Below are 24,337 nucleotides of genomic sequence, written 5' to 3'. Positions count from 1 at the left end.
GCTTCTGACCAGCTCCTGTGTTTCGTTGCATCCTGAGAGTTCAGGGAATCTCGGTGGGACCTCCAAAACTGTTACCCACTGCCAGGGGTAACTAGAAAGTGATTTCAGAGTGATTTCAGCTTTGTCAGCAGTCTTTTCCAACAGGAGGAGAAAGATTGCCAAGGCGTGGAGTGAGCAGTTACTTTGGCTTAATGGCCTCATCTGGGTCTTGCACACTTTTGAGAGTTCAATGCTACCTCCTCCTGTCTCCACTGCCAGGAGTTCCAGTGGCAGAAATGAGGAAAGCTCTGCAGTGTAAATCCATTCTTCAGGTTTCCTAACCTTACAAAATTCCCATGGCCCCTCTGGTTACCTGGAAGTACTCAGGGGCATTCTGTATCTCAGATGAATTTTTCCCTCTCCCTCTAATAAAGATGTTTATTTTCCAGGTCTTTATGTTGATGTGGGTGACTGGGATGACACCTGTTGTTCTGGGCCGTTGATTGGGCTGGGTGTGGTGGTCTTGTTTAAATGTTTGCTTCTATTAACCATGGCTCCCAACTTTGGGCAGGGCCATTCTTGGAGGTTTGGGGAGGGAGCTTGGCAGGGTGCCAGAAGCTGCCATTTTCTCCAGGGGAATTGATATCCCGTTATAATTCTAGGCCCCACCAGGAAATGTGCAGATGTTCAGAAGTGTCCAACTCTTGTGCTTCAGATGTTCGTGGACTACAATTCCCATCAACCCCTGCTGGCATGGCCATTTGGCTGATAGGAATTATAGTCCATGAACATCTGAAGCACACGAGTTGGACCCCCCTGATGTAGGTGCATACCAGAGGTGGGATCCAACCAGTTCTTACCACTTCTCTAGAAGTGGTTACTAATTTTTTCTGAGTGCTGAGAAGGGGTTACTAAAGCAACCTGCTTGCCCAATAGGGACTGGAGGTGTGTGTGTGCAGCGGCGCCACTGTTTGAATCCCACCACCATCGGAACCTGTTATTAAAATTTTTGGATCCCACCACTGGTGCATACGCTGTTTTTTAAGACTTGGAGCTTTCTCATCCGAGTTTGAAACAACTTAAAAACCCCACGCCTGTGTGGTGAATGTCCATTTTTGTGCGTTGTGTTAGCCAGCAGCTTGGAAACCTTTTTGATAGCTGGCATATAACAATACTAAAATAAATATTTCTTAACTTCTTTTGTGCAATGGGGAAGTCATTTGTTCTAAACAGGGACAAGTCGTTCTTATGTTTTGAAAACATAACTCTTTCATCGTACTGAACAGGGAGGAGGTTTGGCCAAGCCCTGGGGACAGAGAAATTCCCCTCAGGCGGCCCCGCCCACCATTCATCGGCTCAACGGTCAAACAATTTGATAAGCTCCGCCCCTTTGTGACGCGTCCGTCCTTTGGTGCGGAGGAGAAGGGCGAGAGAAGCACGTGCAGACACCTCGGGCGGAGGCGGGCGCGTGAGCATTTTGCCTTCTTCGCACCTCCAATGGAAAGGCGGCCTGAGTGAAGAGGAAAGCAACCGCTTCGTCGAACAGGGGAGTAGGTGGGGCTCCATGTCACCAATCCCGCTCCGTGCTTTCCGATGTGGGGCTTTCCAGGGGGATCTTCCAGAAGTCAAGGTGCAAGAAAGACGTGGGGTGATGAAGAATCCCTCATGACCTTTAGCGGTTCAGAAGAGGGCTTTTTCTGTTGTTCAGGGATACTGGCACCTTTTGGGGTTCTCGCCCAAGTCCTGGTGAGAAAATTGGTGGAAATCGATGCAGCTTTAGATATGACAGGCACTTTAAAAGGTACTGTTAAGAAATAGATATAGTTTGTACCGAGCCTGGAAATAAAGGTTACGGCCAGCATTTTGTACGCTTGTGGTGTCAGTGCGCACTTTTTCAGTTTACCAACGTGCAAGTGAGGCCTGGAGATCTAGACTCGAGTTACAACTGATCTCAAGACTTACAGAGATCAGTTCCTCTGGGGAAAAAATGGAAGCTCTGAGGGGTGGACTGTATGGCAACCCATACCCAATGAGCTTCCTGCTTTCCCCAACCCCTGCCCTCCCATTCTCCGCCTCCAGATGTCTAGGAATTTCTCATCTCCAGGCTATGTTAAAGATGAAGGATCTCTTTTCTGAGGCACAAGTAGGAGCTGTGTGCCCGGAATGGGCACTAAATATTGAATCCAATGTGTACAGAAGTGAGTCCCTTGTCCAAGCGCAGATAGGTAGGGTTCCTAGAATGTTTTTCAGGGGTTGCCTGGAGATTCCATTCTGTGATCCTTGCTTAACCCTTTTGTGATCTGTGGCTTTAGGAAGGATTTGTGGACAATGAAACATAAAATGAAGAAAGAGACTTCAGTGCAAATAATGGGATAAGTAGACAGGAATAACATTTGGGAAGAGGGGAGCACAGCATGAGGATGTAGATCTCAGCTCAATTTGCTGCTCAAGTTACCTTAGTCACTGCAATTTATTTTGTTTCAAATAAAAACTAGATCTTTTTATATGGTATTTCTAACAACCTCAGTGAACAGGAACATGCAGCCAGTTAGATGCAGTAATGATAGGAACAAGCCTAATGATTATATTTGCGAGAAAGAGAATATCAGTGAACACTTGGCACTAACTCTGAATAGGTGAAGATAGGAACGTACCTGGGCTTATATAAACCTTGGAAAAAAATGGAATGCCCAAAGAAATGAACTGTATGGCTATGATTGGCAAGATTTCAGAAGTACCTTTAAAATAGATATCAGGGAAGCAGCAGTATCCTGAGAAAAGAATTTCTTGTGTGCTTTACATATCTTGATGACATTTTAGAAGACATCTATATTGAAGGATAAAATGACAACTGGATAATCCCGGGGTCAAAACAGTAGGGGAAAATGAGAAATTTAATCGTAGAGAAAACTGACAAGGCTCAGACTGTGTACATAGTGATGTAAGAAACAGGCCTAGGTGTTCTGGATATTGCCAAAATACCTGTGGTTTTAACAGGTACAAAACATAGGTGAAAAGTTGTGTTGTGCATGCTGGCTTTCCTGTACACCTTTTGGATTTCTAGGAGAAGGATACTGCCTCTGGTCCACCAGTTGCTTCTGATACAAAAGGCAATCAAATATATTCTGATTGAAATCAGATACTTCTAGCCCATAGTGGCTCAATGGCGTCAGGATTAACTACAAGGGACTTTTCACACTTTTGTAATGCAGCTTTCAAGACACATCCCAGTTCTGAATTCCTTTGCCTGCCAGTTAGTTTTCAAATGCTCTTTAATCTAACATGAATATATGCAATCAAAATACTTTTGATTGCTCCTAGCAGTGAAATCCAAATCCCTGCATATCTTTCTTACCCTATGTTGCATTCTAATTCCCAAGAACTGTTCTAACAATAATTTCCATGATTGCAGAAAAGGTTATCTGTCTCTTTCCCAAAGACTCATCCACCATTCAGATCTTCTTAGATCATTTCAGATAATCCATGTGTCTGTCACAAGCAGATAGCAGGTGCACTACAGAAAAGGTATCTGCATAGCAGATAATCACAGCACCTATATGCCAAGACCCACACTGTGGAGAGAGGCAAAAACATTCATCGTCAAGGTCATGTAGAGGGACATTCCAAATAGTTGTTTTGCATTTGTTGAACTCCTTTCCACTGAAGCAAATTCCAGAGTTGCCCCATAGTAATCTGTTGCAGTAGAAACATACAAGAGTCTGATGACACTTTAATGGCCAATAGATTTATGTTGTCAGATACTATTTTGGAGGAAAGCCCACTTTGTCAGATACCTTGCAATTCTCTTTCACAGTTATATTCCTTCCTAATTCCTATTTCTTCCTAAATTGAGTTTGATTTTTTTTAAAGATTGCAGTCAAATTATATTTCCATGCTGGGGAAAGTGCACATTTTGAAAGATCCTGTTCACTTTAGTGTCATTTCCCTCCAAGCCACTAGAGGGATTTATTAGATCACTGTTTCAGTATAACTTTAAAATGGTCTCTCTTGCCACAATCTACTAGTGTCTCTGGATTCCCAGCTTTCATTTTTGAAAAATCTCTTTTTGTTGCATAGGTGTACCTTTTCCTTTAAATCACCTCAACAAAAAGTACCAGAGGTTTTTTTTAATGAAAGATGGAAACTTGTGGCTGTAGATTGCTGTAAGGATGCAGTGGCATAGTACAATAATAATTATCAGGGTTTTTTTTAAAGCTTTCTGATAGCAGAGAAAGGGAAAAGGGAGAATTATAATTCTTCCAGAAGTATATTTACATTTCCCAGATCAGGCATTTCTAATCCACTATGAATGTTAGCAAAGCAAAGCTGACTGTGTACCTGTGTGATCTAGCTGTCTATCTAATGTGATATGTGTATTCTGCCTGCTGAGGATTCATTTCATAGTGAAATGGATTCTAGGTCATGAAAGCTTAAACCAAAGTAAATCTTTTCATCCTTAAAATGACACAAGACTCCTGTTTGTTCTTGCTTCTTTTGGAGGTTTACCTGAGCATTTCATCAAAGTGTTACAAGTACATTTTTGGTTTAACAGTTGTTTAATGGTTGGAGATATGCATATGGGATTATTTCAGTTGATTGCGTTTTTAATTTTTCTGTTTAAATGTTGATCAGCCTACGACTCCAGGGTAGAATGAGAATCAAATTAGAATAAAACCACTCCATATTTATGGAGGTGATAGGCCTGTCTCTTTAAGTGTGGATTCTTCCTAGTCATGCAAAAGGGTAGCGTGGGATTTGTTGAACCTTACCCCAGCCCGTTTTTTTCTTCAGGGTCACCCCTATGGCCATTATGCCTTTGGCCTAGTGCTGCAAGTGAGCTAGATGGGAAAAGCTGGAGTGGTCAGGGGCTGTAGTGAGCAGGGGAAGGTTTGTCATCATGTTCTCCTATCAGACTTCAAGTTACATCCCCCACTTTTTGCTTTATTCGTGGTTGGAGCACACCCCTTTTCAAGATTTAGATCTGCTGTCGTGTGCTGTTTGATCCTCAGTCATATGATCAGGAAAGATATGAAAGGGTGGGGGGGGGGTGGGAGGCTGGGCAGCACCTTGTCTTTCATTGCTACTGATGCTGCAGCGGCCAGGCAAAATGAACACTCTCTCTTTTTTCATGCCACAGCTGCCACAGCCTGTCCCAGAATGAGAAGGCTGTAAACAAACAAAGAAGAACATGCTGCAGTAACTGCATTTCAGGGAAACAACAGTGTGGCTGTGAAAGCCATCCCAATGGTGAAGACCACCGAAGAAGGGGAACCCTTAGCATCCAAAGAGGATCTCTCTTGCCATCCTGCCGGCAGAAAAATCGAAATGGCCGAAGTGCATTTTGAAGGAAAGACCACACTGGCTGACAGCTCCTCTGAAGGGTCATGTAGTAATATAACAAATACGACAATAAAACCTTGTTACGTGGTTTTGAAAAATGTTGACTGTGAATTAAAGGGAAGCCACAAATGTTGTTTAATGTCCTCAAAGACAAAAGGTTCGCCACGGAAAAGAAGAAAAGCCAAGAAGAGAGTTAGTTTTGAAAAACTGAAAGCTGGCTTGTATGACATGTTGGCTAAACACTCCATCCAAATCCAAAGGAGCCTTTCAAATCCTACGTCTGTGCCAGAAAACAAAAAAGTGGATAGTGGCCTGCAACTGAACAATTCTGAAAAAGTACTCAGTAAGGAAACAAATCCTGGTCCTGATATTAACAAAGCAGAAAGAGAAAACAGTTTTCCAGGTAGCTTCACACTGTGTGATATTTTTGCAAATATAGAACCTAACCTTGAACATTTTTCTGCAGGCTTTTGTCATGTTCAAGGGAATGGAAAAGGAGCAAAGAGTTTATGGGAAGATTTTGCACTGATTCCTGATATTCAGAATCCTGTGTCTTTTGAACCTACTGTAAAATGTATAGAGCCTGGAGAAAATACAAAGCAAACAGAGAAAGAATCATCTCACAAAATAGATATGCCTGTATCTAAATATTTGTTAGAAACCTCTACTGGTAGTACTAGTCCATCCAGCAGAATAAACAGACATATATCTCCCGGAGAAACTGTGCAGATTTCCAAAACTAGCTCTGCTTCTTCATCTGTACTGCCTCTTGACTGTGAGACTGAACCTTACCTTGCTTCATCCCTTCCAGGGAACGCTCCCAAGTTAGATTTGAAAGATGGGTTTCCTAGAAAAAACATGATTCAGTATTCTGTACAGTCATCTGCTGAAATAGGTGTCCAGGAACAAGGGACTGTGGAAGAACTAGATCCTCTAAACGAAACCAGGCCCGTGCCTAGGAAGGAAAATAACTATGGTTTCTGGTTTAAGCTTCAAAAGGGTGAAGTTATAAATGCTGGAGATCCCACGAATACCACATATGAAGAAAACACGTCCCAAAAGATGCAGAATGGAGGTCACAGCAGTGGTATTTCACCGTCTGGATCTCAGCCATTTCCAGGTGATGTGACAAATATCAAGCACAGTGAGGTCAGAAAAGAGACAGTGATAAATGGTAGAGAGAACAGCAGTGCAGAAGAACGTGTGAACTCTCAAGCAGCAAAAGAAAGTCTTGTGGGGGTATGATCACAGTTACTGTATTTATAGGTAGTCATGATTGGGCTTGGGATAGTGTGAAATGAGCACAGTAGCCTGGTGGAGATGGAATTGCATCTAAGAGATTAGCAAAGTAACCAAGACTGTCCTTCCGCTGTCTGTTATAGTAATTAGCAGTTCTATCCTAATCAGAGTTGCACATTTCCAACCCCACTGATTCCAGTGGATTTAAAAGGAGGTAACTCTGCTTTGATTTGCAAAAGTTAGCTGTAGTTTGACATTAGCCAGCTCCTGTTAACTAGGGTTTGCTAATTGGCTTTGAACTTGGGTTAAGAATTGTGGTGAAATAGGAAATCTAAATAGAGCTGAATCAGTGGCCCTTTGTGCACTCACCATCTCTGCTGGGTGGCTCTCTGATTTGCAGCGGGGGTCTCCTCATGTTTCCTCATTTACACACGAGGAGGTGCCTGCTGCTTCTCCCAAGCCACCATTTCCCCTGGCCTTTTGTTTCTGGGTTGGGAAGTTTTTTGCTGCTTCTTTTCTTTCTCTTTTAAAAACACTAAGGCAGATTCCGCATGGACCAAAAACAGCGGTGTGAAAATGGGGTAAAATGGTTTAAAACGTTGTAAAAGGATTTACACACCACTGTTTTCACACTGCTGTTTTTGGCTCATGTGGAATCCGCCAATGTTTCAATGATATATTGCAGGGGTGACAGATCAAAAGTCTTTTTATTTTTAAAAAAGGAGGCCCCGCTGATCCCTGGAAATGCCGGGGGAACTGCTCCTGCGTGGGTAGGAGAGGAGTGCATAAGCCGAAGGAAGCAAAAGGCACACTGGTGCACTCTGTGCATGGGAACGATTGCACTTTCCCCACTCCTGGAAACTGCATGCTTCTCTGATCAGTCACGTGGTGACATCTGAAAGGGGCGGGGAATGTACACAATCTGGTTCAAAAGTAATGTCTACTTGACCCAAAAAGACCAAACATGCACAAACGCCCTTTGACTCTTTTGAAAATGTGAAGTCTATTTTCTCTTATCACCGCATTCAGGGCTAGCCCTAACGTATGAAATACCATCACCATAGAATGTGGTAGAATATTAGTTGAAAAATCTCAGTTTATCTCTTCTCCCATATTTGTTTTATATAAAAACAAGCCCAAAAATTACAGCAACCAGTATGAAGATGTTATTTAATGGATTTGTACCCTGCTTTTCTCTCCAGTGGGGACACAAAGCAATTTATATCATTCTCCTTTCCTTTGTTTTAATCTGTGAAGTAGGTTAGGCTAAGAAAGTGTGACTGACTTACAGGGGCGGAGCAAAGGAGAACTGCGCCCAGGGCACGCACACACCCTGCGCTCCTGCCATGCCCCTCCCCAGTCCCTCCCCCTGTACCCACGTTTGCCCGGGGTGTCACGCCCCCCTGCTCCATTGGCACTACGCCACTGCTGGCTTAGTGTCACTCAGTGAGCTTCCGTGGCATGAATGGGGATTTGAACCTGGATTTTTCAGATTCTAGTCTGACACTTTCAGCTTCTATACTACACTGACTGTCTTGCAGTACAGCCTTAAGCTCATCAAGAGAGAGGAAATTGTGTAATTTAGGGGCAACCAATGAGGCAAATTCAGTGGTGTAGCCCTATTTGTTTTAGCAAAATAAAACAGAAATCCAGGAGAACCTTAAAGACTGACAACATTAATACCCTTATGAGTTGCAAAATAAAACAGAAATCCAGGAGAACCTTAAAGACTGACAACATTAATACCCTTATGAGTTTTTGTGAGACATGACTCATTTATTCAGGTATGTGGAGCTGAATCTGGGAATCTTATGGGGGAAGATTACAAGATGTCAGGGAGGAAAGGAGGTGTTGAGGCAGAGAGGGAGTTCATTCACGGAGCCCTTGTGGGTTCTGTAAGCTTTCACAATCTCATCTTGAGCTTTAATGTAATCTTTAAGGTGCTGTCTGGACTTTGCTTTACTTAACTGGTGAGATGGCCTTTGTGTATTGCTGTTGCCTTTGTGATGCAGAAATGGAACAGTTGAAAGGGATGCTCCTGGTTGACATTGATGAGTAATCAAGATAGGGAGGGAACCTTTTGGCTGTTTCTGTTGTCAGAGCCAGCTAAACATTGGGTGGGTCTAGTTTGAAAATATGATTTTTAATTGGTGTGTTCTCTTTCTGCCCAAGAAGGAAGACCCGCTCCTGCTCCATCGACCTCATGGTGTGCAAACAGTCTTTTACGTATGTCCTTTTTCTTCCTTTATTACTTTGGGGCACTCAGTTTGAGAGACCTTGATGAGGATCAAAGAAATTATGCCTGTATTCAAATGCAGAATTTGATTTCCTCTGCATGTCTTACCATCTCTAGACTGGAGTAGAATTATAAGCTCAATGGATAAAAATGCATTCGCTTTAAGAGTTGTAAAAAAGAACAGTATTATGGCCAACACACCATCTCCCACCCAGAACTTTAATAGGAGAGAAGCTGCCTCTGGTAGAATTCTCCTGCTTGAACAACTGCCAAAATACAGATAAAGATCAAGAGATGGCCATGTTTTAATACCTGTGAATAACTGCTAATATGAATGGTCTGTGTGAACAATAATGTTGGAGAACCGTATGAGTGACCAAGGTTCTCAGCCAAGCATGTCACTCATGTGTTAAGATATTCACACATTTCAGAACCAATTCATTATGTTGGTTGGCAATGCATATTTAGATACTGAAGAAGCTTGCAGAAGAAAGCTGATTTGCTTTGGATTGAAATATATAACCACAATAAGTTGCCCTTATGTATATAAGAAAAAAAAAACCCTGTTCACTCACCTGGTCCAATTAGGGAAGAATTATGACTGCTATTTTCAAAGCAGTTGATGAATCCCATCGAACTTAATGGAGCTTGAACAGATATACCGGTAATTCTTAGAAGCTTGTGTTTTGTATAGCCAAGTACGCATTTAACCTCATTCAAGTACCACCATTTAGTTGATTGCAGATTTTGTAAGAAACATTAACTTGGGGATGAACATATTGATTATTGGCATGTGCACTGTGCCAGTCATGAAAGGTAAATGTTTTCTGAGTTCTCTCTTTGTTCTAAGATGGAGAGAGTGAGAGAGCAGTGGAGGTGAATACATTTTTGCTGTGCTTTGAGGCCACATGAAGTGCTTCTAGCGGTAGAAGAGCTAGATTTGAGTCCGATAGCACTCGAGAGATCAAGATTCGTGAAACGTAAGCATTTTGAGCATCAAGGGAAGATTTGATTCTGGAAGGCTTACACTCTGAAAATCTTGTAGGTTTCTAAGGTGATGCTGGACTCAAGTCTAGCTCCAGTCGTGACTGAGTGGAATGAATAGGAAAAAATACTCTGGTCCTAATTGATTAATAATTAATAAATCAGGAGGGGGATAGTGCTAGACATCAGGAGACCATTCGGTGCCACCATAACTTCCTTCCATTGTACGTTCATCTGATATAGTGCCATCATTCAATTTACCTCTCATGCTGTGGCAGCAGCAGCTTTAATAGACTGTAACCTTTGGCTTGGTACTGCGCTACTGCTCTGTTAAATAAGAAAGCTCTTACGACCAAAGAGAACGTGCAGCAGCATTTTTCAAACTTCTGTGCAGGTGTTCGGCAGCATAATCCTAAACTGTACTGTTAATCTTGTCTCATGCCAGAGTAATGGGAGATATGGTGGTATCTAGAAATATGCTTGTGTAGCGCCCTGCTGAGAATGTTCCAGTGTAAACCAGGTGATGATGTGGCAAAATAAGGATAGCACAGGGGAGGGTGTGCATGCTAGGGGCTTGACTGATATTGTAAGCCTTTTGAGCTGAGATCCAGTCTCTGGCAAAAATGCCAGTGTAAGTAGAAACGCTGCCATTGAACTCCATGAGAGAAATAGTCTCTCTGCCCCCCCCCCCCCTGCACATGCCTACACAGCTGTTGTGCAGCTTATGATACCGACTAAGTCTGCAGCCACTCACAGCTCTCCTAAGCTACGTATAGATTGCTTCTAGGACACCTACGCAGAGGTGGGATCCAGCAGGTTCTCACCAGTTCCCGAGAGTGGGTTACTAATTATTTGTGTGTGCCGAGAGGGGGTTACTAATTGGGTCCGCTTTTCCATCTCCACGCCCTCGCCTCCCCAAGAGGCATACTGCCTTTGAACGTGAAGGTTCCATATGGCAATTGCAACTAATAATGTAACTCCCTGAACTGGGTTAATCCCTTTCAGGTACTGCAATTCATTGATTCTCAGCCTTTCGTACCTTTTATCTCACCAGTCTCTATCAAAGAACCTGTGTGTTTCACCATTGCTGTGTTCAGATTTGTGAGTTGGGGCATTTTCTATAATGTGATAATGATTTAGAAATGACCTGATGCAAAAAAAATTTTTGGGGTCGTGGTGGGGTGGCTGCCCATTGGGGGGGGGGAGCATCCAACTCAGGTTTTGCCCAGGGCTCAGGTTTGCCTGGGTATGCCTCTGCCCCCTTTGCTGAGGGGGGGCTGGCGAGGGAACCTGTTACTAAAATTTTTGGATCCCACCATTGCACCTACGTATCAAATGATAGAGCATGTGGCATGGGGCTATATCTCCCTGGCTTCAGAGCATGTATTCATGGAATACAGATTAGGGAGGGGTCTTTGTTGGTGGAAACCGTAAAAGAGGGTATTTGTTGGGAAAAGGGAGCGCTTTGCACAAACAGCCCAGGATGAGGACAAAGCCACTGAACCACATCCCCAACTATAAGGATGAGTAACAGCAGGCAGCAGGAATGAACTCATGAATCCAGTGGAAGGCTGGCCTTGTGTGTGGGTGGGAAGTGAAATGTTTGGAGTCTGGATTAGCTATTCAGCATGTATGGTGGCCATTCCTAGTAATTAAGGTTAACAGTGCAAGACTAAGCAGTGCTTGGGGCTTTTTCTGGGGCTAACTGATAGTTTTGCCCTGATCTGGATGGCCCAGACTAAGCAGGGTTGGCCTTGGCTAGTATCTGGATGGGAGACCACCAAGGAATTCCAGGGCTGCTATGCAGAAGAAGACAATGGCAAACTATCTCTCTTAGTATCTTGCGTTTGAAAGCCCTATAGGGGCCACTGCAAGTTGCTTGTGACTTGTCAGCACATACACATCTGGTAGTTTGACCACATTCGTGCAAGCCTATGCTATCTCAGCCCACTAGACCTTTATCTGCAGTCTGCCCTGCTTTGATCCTGGTGGTTGATTTTGCCAGCTACCATCCTCCATACTGTGCAGCAGCAGCAGCAGTCTCAAGATCTGGTGCGTTTCTTGGTGCCTCTTTGTATTGTATTATTCGATTTGTATACCACCCTCCCCTGAAGGGCTCAGGGCGGTGAACAACAGCAGCATAATAGCAAACATCACTAATCATAACATCAAGCAACAAAACAGCAATAAACATAGCATCAAGAAACATAATGTTGTAAACAACAAGAATATCAATAAACATAACATCATAAGCTGTAAGGCAACAATAATCATAACAACATACATAATCAACATAGATAGACATAATAAGCATAGATGGCAGCTTTCCCCTTCTGTAGCCTAAGACTACAGAAGCCTAAGATTAACCCCCAACCAATCTACAGCCACGTTATTACAACAAGCCTAGTCTAGTGACTGATCTAAAAAATACAGCATCATATCACTAAACTAAACCTAAAACAAATCTAACTATGCCTAACAGTAGCTCTATGGAATTTACAATACAATAAACACATCACCTAAGAATGGTAAACTTTGCTTGCCTTGCTTTCTGACACCTTCCATTCTCCTTTCTTATCCCCTTTCAAGTTTCTTTTTTTCTCTCTGTCCTCCCTGCTCTACAGTGTACAACTCCATTTTCTACTGTTCTTGGTCATCTTTCACATTCTTTCCTTTCCATTTTTCTGACCCCTTTTCGTTCTTGAGCTTCTGTGCCGTAGACCCACTACCTCATGCCTCAGCTCCAGCTGGCTTCAAAATATACTAAAAATGATGGGGAGAGGAAAAGGGGGAGACCATGGCAACAAGATGGGTGGGTAGATGGGGAAAGCCAAATGCCAGTCACCTGACATGAATTCTGCATATGCCATTTGTCAATGTGTTCTGCTTGACTGCTTCCATATATGGCTGGCACAAAGTAGGGGAGGTGTCGGCATGTTGCTTTGATCTTGGTGCATCTTGGCCGTTTCACTGTGAATTTAAGTACATTTGCAGTGTTCTCAGCTGCTTGGAGTTGGATCTTGGGTGGCATTTTGTCTGCTGAGAGAGCAAAGTATACCATGCTGGCATCGGCAAGGTAGTAGAATCTGGGGCATAGGGCTGAGCTGTGAGTTATGCACAATATAGTTTGTTAAGTGAAATAAGGTAGCCAATGCTTTGCTGTGTACAGGAAAAGATGTGCAAAAGAACAAAAGCCTTTACTGTACCTGTTTAGACAGTCTGCAATTTAACTGGCATTCAAATAAAGCTTTGATTGATTAATTGGTGGAATCCAGTTTTAATAGGCAGGTCTGTGAGTGAGAGGCATAGTTGCCAGTTTGTAAAAACAGGTGAGATTAATTAACTGAAGATTCTGAATGCCCTTAGACAGCCCAGCTGTTTTGTATCAAAGGACGTTTTTGTTTATGATGCTAAACATCCATCTCACCTCTGTCTTACTGCTTGTGTGAATATACAGATATTATGATAGTGAGTGGAACAGACATTAAATGGAATGAACATTCTGGCTGATGTAGATTTTACCCGTGTCTTGCAGTCAAGGGGAGAGCAAAAGCAACTTTATGAGTATTTCCATCCATGAATCTTAGGTTACCTTTGAGCCTCTTTCCTTCTGTTGATGTCCACAGAAAAAGCAGAAGGAAGACATTTGAGCATTCTGGTCAGGGTTAGAGCTACAGCCCCAGATGAAACAAGAACTGCTTTAATTCTCATGTGTGGAAACTTCCCAAGCTAGCATGACAAAGCTCTGTGTGCCAAATGTGGAATCCTTTGCAAGATTTTAGGCCATAAGTTACCTGAGACTACTGTGAGATCATGAAGGATATTTTGACAGTACCCCACCCCTCCCAAAGGCTTATCTTTTTCAGTGTTTGTTTTATTTGAAAACTGATTTTCCATTCTCCTCCAGGAATTATCTGGATCAACAGTCAAACTCCTTGGAACTCCCAGACATAACTCTGAAATGCTTGTTTTAGACAGACTAATAGAACTGGATACAGCAGAGGTATTTTCTCCTTTCTTTGCAGCACAATGTAGTGACAAAGTAAAATGATTAGTCATTATTACTGTAGCAGCGTCAAGTTTGGGTACATAGATCTTTTAGAGCAAAAGTTGAATTTGCAGGAAGAGGTCAGGCAAACTTACATATACTACTCAGTAAGGTTTCTGTCTGGCCACTAAAGATACGATTGATTTCACAGATTAAAAAAAATATGTTGCTTTGACAGCCACCCAAGCACAAAGATCTTCATGGTGTGGCTGAAGGTAAGCACTGACAGTCATTTTGTGGCTGGCTCCGCCTCCTGCATCAGCCATTTGATGGCACCCATTTTGTGACTGAGCCAGAATTCCAAAAGTGTCTGCAGGCTCAAAAAGGTCAGGGACCGCTGCTGTGATGGCAGTGTATGGCAGCGGAACGGGGGTTGTGAATGACACTTTTCTGCCTTAGATACCATGGCATAAAAAAAGGTTTGTCACCTATCCATTCCTCTTCACACATTCTCCTTGACTTTTGACCTGATTGGATGGTCCTGTTAAATAATAATGGTATCCATCAAAGTGGATGTGGCATGTGAGACGTTTTCACTGTAGTCCATGTTCTGACCCTCATTGCAGAAATAAATGTGAATATGTGGTGACAAAATCTGCCACTATAGTTTTTTTTAAAAAATTTTTAAATGCATGATCTTTAAGTCCTTAAGTCTGTGGTGGTGAATCTTTGGCACTCCAGATGTTATGGACTACAATTCCCATCAGCCCCTGCCAGCATGGCCAATTACTGGCAGGGGCTGATGGGAATTGTAGTCCATAACATCTGGAGTGCCAAAGGTTCGCCACCACTGTTATATGTGATGGCTGGCTCACTTCCTTTGCACACAAGGGCAGCCATCTTTGGCTGTGCCTTGGATGCAGCAAACCCTCTTATTCTAAGGTTTAAGACCTCAAGAACCAGAAGATTTGTCCTATAAAGAACATGCAGTGTTCCAAGTCTTTGAGGCACGGGGCTTATTGTTTATTACATAGGTAATGGCTAATAAAGTATGCTGGCCAAGAGATAGGATTTAGGTGTTAGTCATTGCTCCCCCCACCCCCCCCCGCCACAAGCTGCTCAAAGAAATAGTAAAAAATAGTGAATTTGCATAATTTACAAATGTTGCAGATTTTCGCATTTCTGTTGTAAAATCTGGGTTACTGTAGCAGAGAACTGCTAATTATGTATGGCCGTTTCTGCACGGCCCATTAATGACTCGCCTGGCGCAGGCAAAAGCGTTTCAGGTCGCCATTTCCTGACAGCGCGCGTAAGCGTAACGCAGCAGCGGGCGACCTGAATCGCTTCCTTCCACTCCCCAGAGGCGTCAAGCGCTGTTGCCTAAACAACAACCCTTTAAAGGGTTGTTGTTGGGGAGGAGCGCTCTTCCCTGTGGATGGTGGCAATCAAGGCCGCCGAAGACGCTTTGTCTTCCAAATCGTTTCCTCAAGCTTCATCGTTGTCTCCTGCGTCGCCTGCTTGGAAACTGCCGCGCAGGCCCCTGCCCACACTGTCCTCCGACCTCCAGGGGCCGGAGGGCAGCGTGGGCGGGGCTGCGACGCCCCGCAGGCGACGAGGAGGACACCGTGAGTGGGGCGGGGGAGGGCGCAGAGGCGGCTCCATGCGGAGCCGCCTGCCGCCTGTCGGCCTCCCCTTAAACGCTAGCAAGATCGCGAGCGGACTCCAGCCCCCCCCAGGCCGGCAGAACTCCTGCCGGCTTGGGGGCACCTCCTGGCCGTGCAGAAACGGCCTATGTGTTTAGGTTTAGCATAGAGCACACACCCCTGGCCATACTGACTTAAGGGAGAAACAGAAAGCAAAATTTGTATTGCTTTTCTGACTTGGAAGAGGAAAATTAGAGAGAACTAATAGATGAAGAGGCCATTCATGGGAACCCAGAAACCTGACAGGAAAGTCAGTATGAAATGAATGAATGAAAGGCCTTATGAAGCCACTCATTTCTTCCCATTTTCCTCCCCATCTACCTGTTCATAAAACAGTTCTTGCAATACCAGGAAAGTCAAGGTCACAGCCCAACACGGAATGAAGAAAATGAAGGCTGCTCATATTCAACGGAGGTGACTTGGCGCCAGCCTTTCTATTCAGGTAAATTGCTTAAGATGCCCTAGTTTTTCAGCTGCCAAACTTCTGCTAGTCCATGTTCAATGCTTTTTTTTTTAGGCTCCTCATCACATGAGGTTTGTCCTGTTTATTCTCACAGCAACAGTTTTTTGAGGTAGGTCAGCCTGAAAGACAGTGATGGGCCCAAAGTCATCCATGGGCTTCATGGCTGAGAGAGGATTTGAACCCAGATCTTCTTGATCCAAGTGTGTATGTTACACCACACTGGTTGGCAGCTGCTTTTGAGCCAATGAGATATGGAAGTGTATCCCCGGGAACGCATGGTTTTCCCCAATTAATACCTTCCATCATGTTTTCAGGCTGGGAAAATGGCACAGGGAGAAGGCTGAAGCCCCTTCTCAACATGCACCACAATCCTTATCTCAATTGGGCACCACACATGCAAGAATTGAGGCGAACCCAAACTCACGTGTGATTGTGTTACATCAGACAAAGGGTAGAGACCAAATGCTACTTAGATACTAAAGCGCATGGTGCACATCATAAACTGGAGATATTTTAAGGAGTTGCTGGTGAGATGGTTAAGCAAGGAGGACACAGAAAAAAAGTTCTGGCTGATCCAGAACCAAAAATGCTGCAGTATAACTGGTGGGCAGCCCCATCCAAAGGGCTGGGTCCTCGGACATGGTGTCACAGCTGCCCTGCCATTCCCAAGGGGACTTTCCAGCGGTGAGAAGAGGCAAAGAATACAAAAAAGGCTCCCTAAAGCTGGAAAGCCCCCATTGAGCTTATTGGACATACACCACCGAATGGTGGAATAAATCCAAAGCCCCAGCTGCTGGTATAGCAGAGGCAACAGCTGGGTGGAAGCCAACTAGTGTCAGCTAGTGATGTGTGTGTCTCTCTCTTTCCTTTCCCCCTGCCCTCCATCCTAAGTAGTTTAAAAATGCCTGTGTGATCAGCATAAGCCGTTACATGGGGACATAAAGTTTCAGAAACCAGACAATACATTTAATTATTTTGAATTATTAGTTATAAGGAGGAAACAACATGGATTTGAAATGAGTTATATCTGTTTCTCTAAGCCTTGGGAGTCATATTCCAGAATTGATATATTTTTGGCACTTGGCTTCTTTGCATCTGAATGAGAATCCTTTTGCTGGCCTTGGTGGCCAGCTAACTCACCGGCCTACCATTATGGAGCCATTTCTTTGTGTCCTGCGATCAGAAATAACAAGTAGAGGATTTTATCAGGGCAGAATTTGCATTTTTTAAAAGAAGTAGCAGACGAAACACTGTGCTTAGCTGTAGTTTGTCTGAGGCAGTTAAGGCTTCTGTGCTTAAAATGTTTTAGGCTGTCATGTTTTTCCAAGTGAAGAGGAGCTACTAGCAACTGTAGCTTCCCTGGGGAAAGGAGTGCAAGAGGGCAATATCTTTGTTTGAACACTTTATCAAGATGCTAGCAGTAAGCTAAAAAGGCCCATCACAGTTAATAAACTGTTGCAGGCTATACGCAGAAGAATAGCTGTCAAGGAACATTGTGGCTTCCTGTTTTTCATTCAGTGACTCTATTCAGATCTTGCATTTTATTTCTGAAGGGGTTGCAATTCTGCAGAGGAAAGAGGAGAAAACCTAAATTCTGCACTCCAGTTCAGCTGCTGCAATATCTTAGGCAGACTGGGAGTGAATTTGCATTTTACTGCAGCAGCTGAGGACTTCCTTTTAAAAATATTCCAGTGGTTGCCATAGAGTAGGTGCTGGACTGCTAGTTTTGACATCTAATGGGAAATTGTACTGAAAAATCTAACCCAGAACGTGGTAGCTGGACTTGAGCTGGAAGTAGGGTGGAGCATGTTAACATAAAATTCAGATGACAAGCTGGGAGAGGCAAATCTGGCTTGATACAATCACCCTACAAATCCAGTGTATTCTAACCATCAGCATTCACATGGTACTATATTTCGGTTAACATACTCCACCCCACTCCTAGTTTGAGCCCAGCTATCCCGTACTGGGTTAGGTTCAGAACCAGCAATCCAGCACCTATTGTCAGTAGGCGACAAGATGCCAAAAGCCATGTCTTTGCACTCCTTAGGGATTTCTGCTATACTCTTGGAAGGAAGGCTTAAAGTGTATGGCTCTCATTTCTCTCCAAAGAGGTGACTGTGTTGTCCTGTATGATGGCACAGACGCTGTCCAATTTGTGCCTTTGATCCTGATACAATCATCTTATGGCATTTCAGTGACAATGGAAGGGAACAAATCACATTCAGCACTAGGTCATCATGACAATTTCATTTCTGTAAAGTTCCTTCCTTTTTTTTTATTCTAAGATGACATCAGACCAGTGACCCAAAAGGGTATTCAGAGACCCAAAAGACGTCTAGCTCTGATTCCCAGGTCTAAACTTTCTGAGGAAGAGAGTCGCATTAAAGTTGTTGATTCCTTGAGGGAGGTCCTACAAAAAAGGTAAAGTGTCTGTCTGCCTCTTCTACTGTGAGTCCTGTAACGGAACAAAGATGGATTAAAAACAATGTATAATAAATATGTAAATAGCCTTAACTAGCAAGTGGAACAGAACAGGAGGTGGCAGTCTGATCCAAGAAGTCAGTGGTGTGCCACTAATGGGGACATGGGGCATTTCATTTCCCTGGGCGCACGCCGTTTCGTCACGTGGGGAGGGTGCCGGGTGCCCCTCCCCGCTCCCAGCATCTCTGCAAGCCGGCTCCTGCCCTCCCAAGACCCCGGGGAGGGCAGAAGCCAACCTGCAGGGAGGCCGGGCGCCACAGTGGGTGGCCCAGGCAGGTGCCGTGGCCAAGGCCAGCACAGGAGCTGGCCTGGCACTGCGATGCCCCTCAGAGCTTCCCCGAGTCCCTCCCTCCTCTGGCCCCAGAGGTGGGATCCAGCAGGATCTCACAGGTTCCCAAGAGTAGGTTACTAATTATTTGTGTGTGCCGAGAGGGGGTTACTAATTGGTGATTTTGCCACGTGATTTTTGCCCCTCCTCCACTCCTCAGCAGTAGCGCGCAGAACTTGAAGCAGTCTAACAGGAGGTGCACCGGCGTGCGTGGCAGCCTGCGCCTGCGTGCATTCATTTCCCGCCCAAGCACTGGCGCAGCGGCTGCGTCCTTGCCACGGCCCCGCCCAGCAATGCCCCACCCCCGGAATGCCCGGCCATGCCCCCGTTGTGCCCCGCCCAGCCCCATTGGCACTACGCCACTGTTTGAATCCCACCACCATTTGAACCTGTTACTAAAATTTTTGGATCCCACCACTGCCTGGCCCCCTGCTGGCTCCTGTAAGTGGGGGGTAGGGACGGGGCCCGCAATGAGGCTGTCATGCCCCCGGGCGCCATTTAGGCCTGGTATGCCACTGCAAGAGGTCCCTCGGTCCCTAGCCATTTAGAGCTTTAACTTAAGCACCAAAGCTTTGAATTCCGTTGTCTCAGATAAGTATTTCTGGCTTCTTCATTTGAGAGTTAAAATGAACAGAACAAGCATCTTGCAAACTGGCCTGTCTGTGAAGATAGCTTTTTTTGATAACAACACGTTCCTTGCCAGGTTGGATGATTCTCCTGACCTCAATATACAAGAAGATGCTGTTCTGAGGATAGCAAAGAAGGTGGAGAAGGCGCTCTTTAACCTTTCCTGCAGTGTTGACCAACATTACAAAAATAAGTATCGCAGCTTGCTCTTCAATCTGAAGTCTGCAAAAAACCAGGTCAGATATAGTATGCATAAATGAACAAATAGATCAGTTTCCCACTGTTTGCCTTATAAACTCTTTAATAATATTCTTCAGTAACCAAAGACAAAATTATGGTGAAGTTATTGTCACTTTACCAATACCTTACCAAAGTTATTGTCTGTTGGTGGTTGTGGGCTTTCCGGGCTGTGTGGCTGTGGTGTGGTAGATCTTTTTCCTAACGTTTCACCTGCATCTGCGGCTGGCATCTTCTGAAGATGAGTCCAGTTGAGTCCAGCCGTGAAAGCCTTCAACAAATTTATTCTCTATTGGTTCCTTCTTTAAACTTTACAGCTGCGTTTAGTCACTGCTGGTGAAATTCACCCTTACATCTTTCTGAGCCAGTTGAAGTCAATGGTTTAGAAGAGCATAGCTCTGCTTAGGACTGCTCTGTGAATATCTTTGCTAGCTGCATAAGTAGGTTTCTTTAGTGGCTGCACCAGTTGGTATGCTTGAGCTCCTCGGAATTTTTGTTTGGTGTGATGCTTGATGTGTAGCAATAAAATCTTGATTTGATGTCTGTTCGCTACTCCAGCTGCTGGAATTAGCATCATAACACGATGGAAATGGAAAGGGTTTTTTGTTTTTGCAGTCCCAAGTTTTCCAGAAAGAGTTTTAAGTTCGGAGGTGGCTGGAGAGGGATTCTGACTGATAAGTGCAGCATATAGGTGTCAGAACGCATTGATTTGGGAGCCCTGTGCATACTCTCTTTCCTAGTTAAACAGGCAGTTTCCTTGCATTGTTCTTCTCATAAGGAAGTAGAAATGCCAAAGGATGCTTTTGATTACTTGTTTTGGTTTTACTTTGGTTCCAGCATCTTTTCTGCAAGGTGATACTTGGGATGATCTCTCCGAAGAAGCTCGTTCAGATGAATGCTCTAGAGCTGGCACCTGAGGACCTAGCAGAGTGGAGAGCTAGAGAGAGGAAGCATGTAAGTTGCCTTTGGGTACCCTGGGAAAACCCTGCTGCTCTTTTTGTGCCTGGAAAACTAGACTTCAGGGCAGCTTCTTTACAAAGAGAAAAGGGGAAGTGTTTCCCTGGCTATGTTTGGAAGGCACAGAGTACAACCCTGTCTTATTGAAAGTAAACAGGTTTGGGCCTGTTTAATGATTGAAAGGGAAGATATCTTACCTAGTGGCGTACTGCCCTAGGGATATGGGGTCACCTATGTCCCCGGGCGCATGCCTTTCAGTCATGTGGGGGGGTGCCAAGCCCACATGGTGAAAAGCATGCACCCCAGCTGCACACCGCCGAGCCCCTCCCCCTCCCCCTGCAGACTGTCTCCTGCCATCCTGCAAAGATGATCTGCAAAGAGGCGGGGTGTGGGATGTGGTTCTGTGCCCCCCACATTCAGGAGCATGACCTAGGGGTGCCGAGCCCTGCTCTCTGCCTCCATGCAGGCTCGGCACCACCAATCCCCGCCCCGATTCCTGTCCTGGAGCGCGGGGGGTGCGGCTCCGCCCCAAGCCGTACTCCTTGCAGGCCAGCTTTCAAAAGCTGGCCTGCATAGAGGCTGGGGGTGGGGCTTGGTGCCCCAAGCCCCACTTCTGAACGCGTGGGTGCCTGGGGAAGGAGTTGTCCCCAGGCGCTATTTCTCCCCATATGCCTCTGTATCCACCCAAAACAAAACTGGGTTCAGATATGAAAACCACCAAGGGAAAGGGGGATATACAGTGCCTTAGGTGTCATGGCGATGTGATATAAATATAATAGAAGTTTAGCAACCATGGAATTTTTTACTTCTTCAGAGTCCTTCTAATGTCATTTTTTGAGAGCATCTTATTTTAGAACTGTTTCACATGTTGAGCGGTAACAGATTCATGTTTGCCGTTGAGTGTGTTACTTGTTCAGCTGCTGCTAAACCTGTCTTCCCTGACAAGTAGTTAAGGAACAACAGTGTGGTGTGGTGTGGTGTTTGGAGTATCAGATTAAGGTCTGGGAGATCTAGGTCCAAATCCCCACTCTGCCGAGGAAGCTCACTGAGTGACCTCGGGCCAATCATACCCTCTCAGCGTCACCTACCTCACATGATTGTTGTGAAGATAACATGGTGGAGAGGAGAGAAATTTAAGCCACTTTGGGTCCCAGGACCGGAGCGAGGGGGAACTGCTCCTGGGGTACGCGTGCGCCCTGCATCCCTGCCACGCCCTGGAACACCCCTGGAACACCCCTGCACCGGCACGTGCCTGGTGCATTGCATGCACCCCCACCCCCTTGGCGCTACGCCACTGTTGGGTCCCCATTGGAGATAAAGGCAGGACATTAATGAAATAAATAAATATCACATTGGCAGGATATGTTTTTAGGCATACCCTGAAAGCATCTTAGATGAACACCCTTAAACATAACATGCAAGGTATCTGCTTCGAGATTCTCTGACCTATGCCTTGCTCCTTGCAGGCTCTAGAAGTTATAGAGAAAGAAGAACGCGAAGCCCCAAGGTGCTGCCTGACCAAATTCACCCATAAAGGAATCATAGAGATACACAGAGAAACAGATGAAGACTTGATGTTCCAAGAAATAGTTGTGAGTAGGTTCAGCATTCAAGCAAGCCACAGCCAACTGTACGTTCTTTGTGCTGAATCTTATATTGGATCTTGAGATCTGACTTGCTGGGAGATGTCAATGGAATGCCATAAGGGCGAATCTGTGGCATTGTCAGACATTCTGCACAATGAACTGGTGAGGAGTGGAGGCAACGAATTCACTGCCCCCATCTCCCAACCGGCCTCTTTAGATCTAGCAGAAGCACACAAGCATGCGAGGCCATGCATCTCTGCCCCACTTGCATTGACCTCTGTATATCTAATTCAGAAGTGTGCCTGCTGCCTGAAGATACTGAAATCTGCAGGTAGGGGGCACACTCACCCCAAATGGATTCCTTTGCAGACTTGGGGGACCCCCTAGATCTGCAGAAAAATCTGAAATTAAAACCCGGGAGGGATTTAAATCCGCCTGAATGCACCTACCATTTGGGGCTGTCTCTGATCTCTACTGCCCCATCTGGATATGAGGTGCGCACCCGCTATTCAGCAGCAGCAGTGGAACCTTGGAGCCATTGGCAGACCCATTAGTGGTGGCAGCAGTGCCGAGGAGCTGTTTGCAGACCCATCTGGCTGCAGCTGGAGTGGAATGTGAGCAGGGGAGTGGAAGATGGAATTTTGAAGGGTATTCAATTAAAATAGTGCCACATTAATAGTGCCAAATTAAAAGAGATACTTATTAGCAGAGATGCGGAAGCAGCATCCAGTGGGAAAGCAGAAAGCCAGAGATACCTTGTGTTGCTTTATATAAAAGTTTACTAAGTTTACTTAAAAGGGGTAGGGTAAAACAAACAAATGCTGTACTGCTCTGTTACATATTTACAGTACTAACTATACACTGAAGACGACATCTTGCTCTTCCTTCCTACTTCTCTCTGTCCATGTGGCCTTCTCCTTTGAAACAAAGAAAACAAGTTAACTTTACACCTTCTGATGTACGTGCTCACTAACATGTAAGCGATGGCTGTCTGACTGACCAATAGCTAATCAATAGACCAGGTCATAAAATAGTGACTTCATCAATTTGTTTACATACAAGCAGTTGACCCTTTTATAACTGAGTTGTGACGGGCCTACTTGCAAATACCAACAGATTTCCTCTCTGCAAGTTTTGTGGGCCTCCCCCTCTGGCTCTGGACAAGCAACTCTGGGGGAGATCCAACAAGAGACCAGGGCTGGAGTGGAGGAGGTCTCACCATGCCTGCTCAGAGAAGCTCAGGGCTAGCTGGGAAATGAGTGGGGCTCAGGAGTGCGGGAGGTGTGGACTCACAATGGGTGGGGGTAGGTGGGATGAGATTTCCCACCACCAGTAAGATGGGATTCTCCCCCATGAGTTTCGTGCCCCCTGTTTTCCTTAATAGTGCCAAATGGCAAAGAAAAAAGGGCTATGTGGCTGTGCTGTAGATCCAGGAACTCTGAGGTGAGGGGCATGAAGTCTAAAAGTGTGTATCATAGTGCTCTCTTTTGGAGTTCACATGGATGATTTCTTTGGATAGGAACTGCTGCTGGACTGGCTGTGAGGGCCACAGAATATTTGTTGGGATTTTGCAAGTGTCTGTCACAACTCAGTCATAAAAGGGTTAACTGTTTTTTTTTGTAAACAGGTTGCTGAAGCCACTGTTTATGACCTGATCTATTGATTAGCTATTGGTCAGTCAGATAGCCCTTGCTTACATGTTAGTGATCACATACATCTGAAGTTATAAAGCTAACTCTGTCTCTTTGTTAGACCACGAGAGAGAGAGAGAGAGAGAGAGAGAGAAAGAGAGAGGAGGACATATAGGACAGCACATAGTTAACAAGATGTAACCAAATGTACAGTAACATAGATGTTTAATAGGAAAGAAAGGATTTCTTATTTTATCTCCATGTAACCCTCCCTTGTAGTTAGTAAACTTATATATGAAAAGCAACTGAGAATCTGTCTCTTCCGTTTTACTCTGCTAAAATTTAGATATCCTACAATATTCTAGAAGATGTTGGCCAGGATCTGGGAATGAGGCCTGTGCAATTTAATTATTTAGAAAATGTATCTGCTGTCACTTTAGAGCACCTGTTTAAGGCAGCTTACAAATAAAATATGGTAAAATCATAAAACTGTAAAATCCATTAAAAATGAGCAACCTACTTAAAAAAAGCAGCAATTAAAAAACCCAAGTCAAC

At 44.6% G+C, this 24,337-nt stretch overlaps 1 protein-coding gene across 1 annotated transcript; it reads left to right on the top strand.

Annotated features, from left to right (window-relative positions):
- Positions 1-6,459: 6,459 nt before the first annotated feature.
- LOC125435416 lies at positions 6,460-23,578 on the top strand. Its single transcript, XM_048501616.1, has 11 exons — positions 6,460-6,558; positions 8,731-8,784; positions 13,686-13,781; positions 15,806-15,911; positions 18,221-18,356; positions 19,448-19,607; positions 20,446-20,562; positions 22,032-22,195; positions 22,646-22,765; positions 23,268-23,432; positions 23,536-23,578. Exons 3-11 carry the CDS (start codon positions 13,740-13,742, stop codon positions 23,576-23,578), a joined length of 1,053 nt encoding a protein of 350 aa, XP_048357573.1. The 5' UTR covers positions 6,460-6,558; positions 8,731-8,784; positions 13,686-13,739.
- The last annotated feature ends 759 nt before the right edge of the window (positions 23,579-24,337 follow it).

The sequence above is a fragment of the Sphaerodactylus townsendi genome, linkage group LG06, assembly GCF_021028975.2.
Source record: "Sphaerodactylus townsendi isolate TG3544 linkage group LG06, MPM_Stown_v2.3, whole genome shotgun sequence".
Lineage (NCBI taxonomy): Eukaryota > Metazoa > Chordata > Lepidosauria > Squamata > Sphaerodactylidae > Sphaerodactylus > Sphaerodactylus townsendi.
The sequence above is the reverse complement of the archived record's forward strand: the minus strand, read 5'-3'. Positions and strand labels throughout refer to the sequence as shown.

Excerpts from the sequence above, each read along its gene's own strand:
- LOC125435416 (XM_048501616.1), top strand. The coding sequence starts at position 13,740 with ATGCTTGTTTTAGACAGACTAATAGAACTGGATACAGCAGAG. Across the intron at positions 19,608-20,445 it reads TGAAGTCTGCAAAAAACCAG|CATCTTTTCTGCAAGGTGAT; the intron begins GTCAGATATAGT and ends CTTTGGTTCCAG. Across the intron at positions 22,196-22,645 it reads CAAGCAAGCCACAGCCAACT|GTGCGCACCCGCTATTCAGC; the intron begins GTACGTTCTTTG and ends TCTGGATATGAG.